Source organism: Theobroma cacao, chromosome 2 (genome assembly GCF_053813885.1).
Source record: "Theobroma cacao isolate CCN51 chromosome 2, ASM5381388v1, whole genome shotgun sequence".
In the NCBI taxonomy this organism is placed as follows: Eukaryota; Viridiplantae; Streptophyta; class Magnoliopsida; order Malvales; family Malvaceae; genus Theobroma; species Theobroma cacao.
In genome coordinates, this window is record NC_142640.1 from 35,944,814 (window position 1) to 35,955,801 (window position 10,988).

The 10,988-nt window shown below is 34.5% G+C and overlaps 1 protein-coding gene across 2 annotated transcripts; it reads left to right on the forward strand.

The window, feature by feature from the left end:
* The first annotated feature begins 5,408 nt into the window (after window positions 1-5,408).
* LOC18609234 (alpha/beta-Hydrolases superfamily protein) lies at window positions 5,409-10,415 on the forward strand. 2 transcript variants are annotated; one of them, XM_007044257.3, is made up of 8 exons: window positions 5,413-5,782; window positions 5,926-5,955; window positions 6,388-6,517; window positions 6,650-6,796; window positions 6,920-7,050; window positions 8,390-8,527; window positions 9,485-9,583; window positions 9,727-10,415. In XM_007044257.3, exons 1-8 carry the CDS (start codon window positions 5,486-5,488, stop codon window positions 9,934-9,936), a joined length of 1,182 nt encoding a protein of 393 aa, XP_007044319.1. In that variant the 5' UTR covers window positions 5,413-5,485; the 3' UTR covers window positions 9,937-10,415. The 2 variants fall into 2 exon arrangements, with proteins under 2 accessions (XP_007044321.1, XP_007044319.1); XM_007044259.3 differs by lacking the exon at window positions 8,390-8,527 and having other exon boundaries at window positions 5,409-5,782.
* The last annotated feature ends 573 nt before the right edge of the window (window positions 10,416-10,988 follow it).

Sequence of the window (10,988 nt, forward strand, 5' to 3'; positions counted from 1 at the left end):
GGAACAAGCATACCATAAGGAATGTTTATCGAAATCATGATGCACTTATTTTCTCAAAACAATGCAATTTGTTCTAGTTTTTAGTAGAACCCCTCATGTAAACCCCTCATGAGTAAATCACTTAAAAAATCCATACTTAACTATGGTACCAAAGAATTGAAAAATATAGCAAAACCCACAAGTTAGCCAAAATGGACAGAAAGTTTCTCGCTGCAGCGAACTTCATTCTCTTTGTAACGAGAACCAAGTCTGGTGAAGGCCCTCAAACCCGAGAGTTTCTCGCTACAGCGAGAGTCAAAACATCAAGAAAAAAGTCTCATTTTCCTTTAAAACAAGCCATCCTTCTAAAATAACAATAGCAACATGTAACACATGTAAACTCTTAAATTTCAACAAATCAAATGCTCACATATTTGTATTTACAACCATATACCATATTGTATATATATATATATATATATATATATATCCATCATCATATACACCCTCCCATCATCATCATCTCATATGCAACAGCTTATGCGTACTCCCACTCGCATATAGCCGGGTCAACAATGGCTTATGTGCACTCCTACTCGCACATAGTTGGGTCAGCAACGGCTTATGTGCACTCCTACTCGCACATAGCTGGGTTAGCAATGGCTTATGTGCATTCCCACTCGCACATAGCCGGGTCAGCAACGGCTTATGTGCACTCCCACTGGCACATAGTCGGGTCAGCAACGACTTATGTGCACTCCTACTCGCACATAGCCAGGTCCACATCAACATGCAAAGAAGCATCCAATGCGTATCATGCATTTTATCATATTGTGATAACACATAAACCATTGTATAGCACATTTTCACAATATAAAATCATTTTACTAAAAGCTTGTTCCCAAGGTATATTTTCTAAGACAAGTTGGATAGAATCTTTCATATTCCCTAAAACAAGTTTGAAATGCAAGTCCATTCACCAGTATTCGTTGAGCCTTTAGCCGACTTTTAATCCCCCTAATGATCTAATTGGGGTGATGGGGCTTTGTTAGCACCTACCATCAAATTAACATTTCCATAATGTCAATTTACATACTATAAACCCTAAAAGCTATCTTTTAGCTAGTTGTCAATTACCATTTAAATGGCCATCCATTTTCACTTTCTTATCACTCCAAAGTCAATTAACAATCTCAACTTCAAAATATTCACAAATCAAATCTCTAGTCATTCTCAATACTTAAAACCCAATACTAGTTTACTACTCACCTTGATAGCTTTGTAACTTTGAACTTCTTTCCAAAAGCTCTCAAGCTATTAATAAAGCTTCCTCTTTCTCTCTTTAAAACACCTAACTAGTGAGAGATTATGGAAACAAGAATTTCATCATTTTCAAGGGTTTTAAAGTGAGAGAGTGGAAGAATACAAGGGTTCTAGTCAAAAGGGCACCAAGGTATGAAAATTAGAACTAGAGAGAGAAAGTTATGAAAGCTTCACATCAAGCTTCCATGGAGGAATTGAAGAAACGTGAGAGGGAAGAGAACAAGAAGAAGAAGCTGTTAGAAATCCCAAGAAGTTGCTAGAAGGAGAGGATATTTATGGTCGAAGCTTATCCACTCCCTTGGAAATTACTAAAATGCCCCTCCACAAATTAACTTAATCCTTGAAATCCCACACTTTTTCTTCAATTTTCCCACCTAGGGTTTGTGTTCTTTCCTTTCCTCTTAACTTCATGCTTTGGCTAGCCATATGGGTGAGACTAAGAGAGTTTTAAATAGATTTTAGAAGGAAATTCTAGAATAATCCAAGCTTGATACATGGCATGTTTCCATTGGACCATGTATAATACTTATCCATTAAGCAATCTCTCTCCACCACATAAAATGTTTCAATTATCCACAATGTAAAATGTTAGTGGCTAAAATCCATAATCATGACAAGTGTCAGGTGGTGTAAAATTTCAAAAATTTTTATTTTATCCTTGAGTGACAAAATTACCATTTTGCCCCTAGAACATGAAAATCATCAAAATTTTTATTTCCTTGTCATTTCACCCATATTTTCATCATTCATTTATGCTTTAGGCCTACTTAAGCCATAATATTGTTTAAAACTTACTTTTATGGGCTTATTGAGAAAATGATGAAATTACCCCTAATTAGGGATATCGCGTATATTTCTATCTACGAGTCTATAAAGGTCAAGGTCTCACATGCTCTCTACTATCTTTCAAATAAACTTACTAGCTAAAAATACATAGAATTTTCAAAGATGAAAGTTCAAAATATTGGTTTAAAAGAGTAACTTTGCCCATTGTTTTAAAAAAAAAAAAATTCATTATTAACCAAGAATAAGCACTACTTATTAAAAAAAAAAAAAAAACCTGGAATAAGCTCTGGTGAACTGTACAAAAGAGGACCAGTTCTTTGAAGGCTATGAGAAACAATTAAGACATCATACCAAACCAAAAACTGGACATCCCCTACAACAAACAATTGGAAAACTAGAAACAACACCTGGAAAAAAAAAGGGCATATAACGTAACTATACATAGCTAAGAAAAGGAAACCAAACTTTACACAAAAGAGACTACAAAAAGGAACACAAGCCATTCCATCCACCAACAACAGATGAAGACGAAGGATCAAAGGTGCAGCTGACCTAAAAAAGGAAATGCCATCAAACAAGCAAGGGCAGGGATTTACCAATATGATCTCCTATTTAAGTTAGGTTTTTCACAATCCATTACCTTGACAACCTTTGCCGAGGATTTTCAATCTTAACTTCACTAAACTAAAGTGTAATTAATTACTTACACCAAGCTTTTTTACAAGGTTAGCTATATCCCAAGCTCTATTCCTAGTTCATACAACCCTTTAAGCGCTTTTGACACTTAAAAAAAAAAGAAAGAAAAACTAGTGGGTAATTCCACACTTATGAACCATAGCAAATAGCTTTTACAAATATGCAACTTGATCATCCACTAATCTGATAACACCTTTTACAAGACATAAACACTCTTTCCTAAAGATTAAAGTTAAACTCAAAGAGAAAAGATAAACTAGAGAATAGTTCTTTATACTTTTCAACCCAATTCTTTCTATTCTAATCTCTTTGTAGATGCTATGAACCTTCTCCTTTTTTCCTTATAAATAGCTATTGAAAAATGTAGCCGTTTGAGCAAATCTGTCCATTGGAGCTATAAGAATTTACAGCAAACTTGCAGGTTCACATGACTGATGAGTTATCTAACATCCTAGCTTATTAGCATAAGATTCTTCATTAGTTCGTTTAACTAGTTGAGATGCTAAACTTCATCCTTCCAGTTAATCGCATGACAAAGGAGTTTTGATTGATTGAAGTAGTTTTCTTAAAAATTCTATATCTATTAAATACTTATGGACACTTATTCTCGTACCTATTCTCGTACAGCTTCTTCTCTTGTACCTATTCTTGTACACCTCTTTTCTATTACCTTTTACTTGAAAACAAGTTTTATTACATCCAATTATAGTAACGGTTACTCATATTAATATTCTTCATAATAATGTCATTCATTAGGTGCATTAAAGCCTATTCTTAAGTAACCACCACTTTTAGCACTATATATGAAGCCTCACAATTCATTTAGACGGGCTCTTCTCTCCCCTCTAAGCTAACACATTCTCAACTTGAGATCTTCTCTCTTTAAATTCTTTCTCTAATTTTTTTCTACTCTTTAATTCTCTTCTTACTTTATTCTACCTGCCACTATACTTAGTACTTCAGGAGCTGCTTCAATCTTCCTTTTCGTCGCCTCTAGGGCACCCTTTTACTTGTTTGAAACGCTTCCTCTCCCTATCACAAGAACCCCCTTTATAGCTAGCTTAGCCTTAATGGATTTCATCTTGGATCTACTTTATTTCAAGTCTAAGTCTACTTGATGATATATTACCTGCACCACTAAAGCACACACATTAGACACCAATGAGGACATTTTTTTAATCATAAAAACAATATGAAATCAATGGCTAGGATGTTATCCCTCGTTATACATGATTGGCAACAGGACTTATAGGGAGAGGTTGTGAGGGTTACATTTACCGTTGTTAAAAGAATAAGTGAGGATTATATAGACTTTATGTGAGGGAAAATTAACCCTAACACGAAAAGCATCTTTTTTTTTTTTAGTGTTTCATGTCGAAAGAAAGAAAAAGAACAACATTGTTTTTCGCTTTAAGCAGCCATACAAAGAGCATAGAAACACAAAACTCTCATATATTTAATGTAGGAAAATTCACAAAAGAGTTTAAATAATTATCACATTTTCGTTAGTTTATAATTAAAAATTAAAAAATTAACAAAACTATTAAGGAGATACATATTTATACAAACACACTTGTAAAACTTAAAATTCTCACCGCTCGTTTGTATATAAAAATAGCTCTAAAATATATTGTGGGACATTTGAAAATCTAAGCTCTTAAGAAGCAAACATGGGCGTGCTTCATTTGCTGTGACTTGGAACACATACACATAATGTTTCATGCTCAAATGAAAAGAAAAAGGAAAGAAGAAAATATCAGCAAGTGTTTGAAGAAAGCAAAGGGCAGAAGTAGTGAAGAGATTATTAAGTACATTCCAAAGGTTTTTTACAATGAAAAATAGCAGATGAGGAGTGGAGGCAGCCTGGCTTTGAGCCAAAATTTTGTTGGCTCGACATTTGAACGATTTAGTAAAAGTGGTTGATAATATTAAATTATTATTATTATTATTATTATTATAATATAGAAAATTGATAGTGAAATATTTAAATTTCACAATCTGACCACATATCCGTTAGGCTTTATTAAAGAAATTAATAAGTTACCATAATTATTAAGATGACATATGGTAAATATAATTATTTTCATGCTTTGTTTTGGATTTTCTTTTTTGGTTGCTGACTCATACTTTGTTGTTAAATGAGACAAAGCAGCATTTAATTTTCAACCAATTCTTTGGTAGCCGGAAACAAAATCCAAAAGTCGCAGAGGAAATAGTCTACTTTGTGTTTTTATTTTACTATGGCCGGATTACAGGTTTTTTCAGTTCTTTTCATCAATGAGTTTCGCTAGGTGTAGAGAGACCTTACTCCAAAACCCCGTGCACCGACCTATCTATTTAGAGGAATAAAATCAAAACCCAACTACCATAATCTCAATCAATCAGCCCTCAGCTAGCCCATGAAGTAACAATCACTTTCCATACGATATATGACAGAAGGATTTTTTATGAAATTGTTGGAATTTCTAATCGATGAAAATTCCAGGGTTTTTTTTAATTCGAAAGGTTGAATAAAATATATTTGACCAGAAATAAAACAAGACGCACGTGGACCACGAGCATTAGAGCAGAAGTTCTAGAAATGGGCAGGACAGGTAACGTGCAAATTGGCTTCGCTTTTTCATCCACCTTGTAATACTAATATATTGACAGCGGCTTTGAGTTCCACGCTCCACTGCCAAATCCTATTGAGGCATTAACCATGGAACTCTCTCTGACTTTCAGATCCTGGTCACCTTTTGTTCCCCGAAAACTCAACTCTCCATCCTCTCATCCACCAAAGCTTTCGATTCCTACCATTTCTCCCACACCAGCACTTCCACTTCAACGAACTCCACGACCAACTGTCGCAGCTGCTGCCGGCAAGAAGGAGATTGAGGGAGTCAGTGAGGAGTTGAACTTGATTGCTTCACAGAATCTTGACTACGCTGCCGCTCGTAGAAGAGTTCGATCTGCTTTCATCCAAGTGCAGCAGCAGCTTGATCATTGCTTGTTCAAGGTTTGTTTGACTTGGCAACGATTGTAGCTGAATTAGCAGTTTCATCTTTTGAATATTTTAGCTTTTCTAATAGAAATTGTAACTGATGTTTATGTTTTTATCTTTTTTGGGGGGATGGGGGAAATTTTATGGACTGATGGTAGGTGGCTTCTGCTGGTGTAAGAACAGAGGAGGTAAGCGTTTGTTTATTTATTCGAGTTGCTCAGTTTTGTTTTTCCCCAGAAAATGAAGAGAGGAAGGGAAAGTAGCTCACTATACTACAATGAGATACTTTAAATTCTGTATAAATTGCAAAACCCTTGTATGCATAGAAAGTGGTAAGCGAGTAAAAGAATGGCAAATTTTTCCAAATTAAGTTTTAAATATATGGGTTAACTGTGTGTTGCAAGTAAAAAAGGCGACAACTTAACTGACGTTCGGAGTGCTTTTTCGATGTTACTCAGAGTTTGCAAGCTATGTCCTCCTCTCTAAATGTGGCATGACCCATAAAGGAACTTTATCGTCAATCTCATCCCAAACCAAGCAGAAAATTTTTTTCCTCTTTTATTTTACCACTATAAATGTTTATTTATTTGAATTTAATCATGTTTGCTTGATGTTCGTAGTGGATTGAAAGGAATTCAAAGGGACTGGAGATTTTCTTTAGAAGCTGGATGCCAGAACCAGGAGTTAAGACTAAGGGTGCTGTTTGTTTTTGCCATGGATATGGTGATACTTGCACTTTCTTCTTTGAAGGTTTGTTGATCGTGTCTCTTCATAGAATTAATATAAATTCTCCATTCTTTATGGGCTTATATTTTATTTTGTTCCAGTAGTTGAGCCATGTACAACGACTTTATTTAATGCATGGAGAATTTGGGATTACAGGCATTGCTAGGTTCATTGCCGCATCAGGCTATGGTGTTTATGCTATTGATCATCCGGGTTTCGGTCTCTCTGAAGGATTGCATGGTTACATCTATAGCTTTGATGAATTAGCTGACAATGTCATTGAACAATATGCAAAAATCAAAGGTGGGAAAATTGTAGCTGGAATTTCCTTGTTTTGCAATCAATCATCATATATTTTGCACTTTTACATTGGAGTGGTTAATTTGAGAAGCTGTTGTGATTTTGCCTTATATTATTGATTATCAGAAAGACCTGAATCGAGAGGGTTGCCTTTCTTCATTTTGGGACAGTCCATGGGTGGAGCTGTTACTCTCAAAGTTCACTTGAAGGATCCACAAGGATGGGATGGAATAATCCTTGTAGCGCCAATGTGTAAAGTAAGTTCCTCATTCTTTCTCAGATAAATTTGATTCTTGTGGATCCATAAGATTATAAGAAGTTCTATTTAAAGAGCATAAATGCATGCAGCACTCGATTGGTTAACAAGTTTTTTTTTCTAAATGCTAGGTAAATATAGATGAATGAACCTCTATACCCTATGAATAATAATTTATAACTTTAAAAAAAGAAAGAATAAAAATAATTGCTAACTTATTAAACTTGAATTTAAACATACTTATTATTTAAGCTTTTGACCTAGCAAAAGTAAAGGTTAGTGATGTTTATACTGGAGAGAGAGGGAGAGAAGAAGAAGAAGAACAATAACAACAACAACCGCAAGAAGTTATCAGATTTAGGTTCTAGAGTATACCATCTACAAGTTATTTACGGCATATAAATTGTTTTATTTGAACAAGAACAGCATCCCAGAAGTCACTGAACAAACATTGGAAGTTTAATGTCCTGAATCCCTAGAAATTGAAGTGGAAAGAAAGGAACAGGTTGATGCTTGTAGAAAGTGAAACCTTAAAATGATGTCAGGGGGAATTATATGGCTAATTTTTCCTGGGGAAATATTATCAGGATCTTTTAATCGTCAATTTAAATACATTTAACAAAAGACTGCACTACAGTGAAAGAATGTAGAATGCAGTTCTGCAGTCTCAGCTTCCTGGTTATTCCCATTTTTATGGATATGAAGGGCGGCCTATTTTTTTTGGCTATGCCAAAAAACTAAAACATCTATCAGGCTGGGGGCATCAGGCATGTAGAAAAGGTCCCCATCCCTCGGGCATCAGTAGTACTTCCGACTTATTAGTCGAAGCTCCCTGTACATTGAGAGTAATTATGCTGTCATCTGTTTGATTTTACTGAATTCTCTCTTGGCTACCATGGTCTTAATAAACAACTGAAATGTACTTTGTCTACCTTTTCTCTGAAGTATGCTGATGCTTGCATGAAACTTGATTGAATAGTCTGAGAGATCTCTGATGTTAGAAAGTTAAAAGAGCAAATGTTTTTGAATCTTGTGAAAGACTCCTATTTCATCAAGACTTGGAATTGAATGAACATATGTTGTGCAAATCGTAAGTTTCCTTGCTTTTGCTTGTCACTGAGTATCTTTGATTGGTTGCCATTGCATTTTCTTCACATCATCTTCAAAGAATTATGATGACTGTGTAATAAGATCTCTGTCTTTGAACTGACATAAGTTGATGTTAAAATCCCAAGCTATATCTGAACTGTTCAGCTAGTTTATAACTTCTGAAGTTCACGTTCTGTATTAGGAACATTCTGTTTTGACATTCAATTGATTTAAACTTTATTGCTGCTAAGATTTCAGATGATGTAACTCCTCCAGAACCGGTTTTGAAGGTTTTGACCTTTCTGTCTAAAGTTATGCCAACAGCAAAGCTTGTCCCACAGAAAGATCTAGCTGAACTGGCTTTCCGAGACCCAAGGAAAAAGAAAATGGCTAGTATTTCCTTCGCTCACTCTGGATAAATTAACTTATAGAGTTCTATGGGTGAAAGACAATTAACATATTACATAGCTTATCAGATATCAAGACGTCTTCTTTTGCCTGTTTTTGTTATATAAATATTGAAAACCTAAAAGTGTGAAGCATCATGGAGGATGATACACCCCCTCCCCTGTTTCCCTTGTTCTTTATTTGCAGCAGTTTGTTTAATTGGATTTTGAATTTACCTAGTTACTAGTAACATTTTTATCTTTGCCCTAACTTTAATTATTATCAAAGCAGCTAAGACCATATGGAAATATACATATCCTACGAACAGTTCAAGCTTCATAGCCTACTTGTTTGGCAGGTCAACCTAGTTTTTATTGTCATGTAGCAGACAAATGAATGAAGCCATAATCTCTTTATCTAAGTTTTGAATGATCTCCATGGCATAGATGAAGAAGGACATAGTTATATTTATACTAACATAAAGAGCCATTGGTTCTGCTTCAGTATTACTTTGAGTTGAAGATTACCTAGGAGGCAATGATGCATTTTTCTCTTTAATTTACTAATAGCCACTGGACTCCGTCTAGTATAAATATGGTTTTCCTCTTGAAGAGAGTGAAGGATTTGCTGTGTTTTCATATCGGGTCCTCTATTGCCATTTCTGATAGCTAGCTTTATAAGAGACACCAAAATCTTGGAGAAGTACCCTTATCAATCGCTTTGCATAAAATTTCTTCATGTGTGAATCTTCAGAAATATAGGATATTTACAACACTTCTTTCTTTATTAATGATATAGTATGCCTCATCATTAGTCATCAATAAAGAAATTTATGAGCCAAAAAAAAAAAGAAGGAATTCTCTTATTATCATAGGGAAAACCTGGAAACTACATTTTGTTGTATTTGCTATTAGATATGATCTGGGTTAATAGTGATTTTGTATTCTTTCAAATTTCAGGCTGTATACAATGTGATTTGTTACAATGATCCAGTACGATTGAGAACTGCTGTTGAACTTTTAAAGGCCACCAAGGAAATTGAGATGCAAGTCGAGAAGGTCAGTTATGTTTAATTAGTTTTATATGTCTTCATATTAGCCATTGTCTACAGAAGCGTTCTATTGCATTCCTATTATTTAATCTAGAAAAATAGATTATATTTATAACAAAGAAAAGTTGAGGCGATTCCAGAGTATTGCAGGTTTCATCTCCATTGCTGATTCTTCATGGAGCCGCAGATAAGGTAACAGATCCATTAATCAGCCAGTTTCTTTATGAAAACGCCTCGAGCAAGGACAAAACTCTGAAGCTATATGAAGAAGGCTATCACAGCATTCTGGAAGGGGAACCTGATGACAGAATTTTTACTGTCCTTAATGATATTATTGCATGGCTTGATGCTCGGTGCTAGGTTCAGTAAAATTCTTGACATGCATTGATTCTTTTCCCTGCTACTAGACCTCCACTTAATGCTACCAAGTTTTCAAAACTTTAGTAGTTGATATCCAAACAAGGTGGGGAAAACAAGGAGACTTTAGTAGTTGGGATTGATATTTCTGTAAGTAGTTAGAGACCAATAAATCAATGTCAATTCCGAAGGTGAGGAGGGCCACCTTGCGATGTCAACTTTCTATAATTAGAGACCATGAAATGGGCACGAATCCCATGGCTCAAAATTTTACTTTATATATTTCATTCCTGCTGTTATAGTGCCCCAGTCCTATTCTCCCAGGTACTTCGATGCTGTAGTTTGCATGTAGGGCAGACTGAAGAATGATAAGCTGTTCGGGTGTAGACCCAATGCTGAAGTACTCGGTTTTAGTATTTCTAATACAGTCCCGTCTGTGCAAACTTGTTGGGATTGAAAATAAAAGGTTAATTATAGCCTAATGTACATGTTCTTTATTTTTTAATATAGGTTTTATTGCCACATTTCCATTAATAGTGATGTTAATTTATACATTTTTTAATTATAGTTTTGGGCATATTACAACTCTGTAAACTCGTTCGTGGAGCTTAAATTTATATCCTAGGGAAGCATAATTCCTTCACATACAAAAAAGTTTGTAAAACAAAAAAAAAGGACATTATTTAGATAAGGAAAATTTTGTATTGCCATTAAAGAAAAATGTACATAAATTTGTCGCCTAAAGTTTAAAATTCATTACTTAATTACTATGTATTTATTTTTGTTACATTTTTACTTAACACTATTAACTTTATTTTCAAGAATTTTCAAATGTTAGAAGGATAAATACCAAGAGGGGAGTAAATTGATTGTTAAATAAAAATTCTCTCTTTTTAGAAAAACTTTGAAGATGAAGTAGAAATATGAGAGAATAAAAAAGCAAAACAGAGTATGAAATCAATAAGTAAAGAGTAAAAAAAAAGAGTATCCAGAAGAATTTTTATAGAAATTCGGCCTTCCAATGACTATAGAAATATGAGACAATGAAACAACAA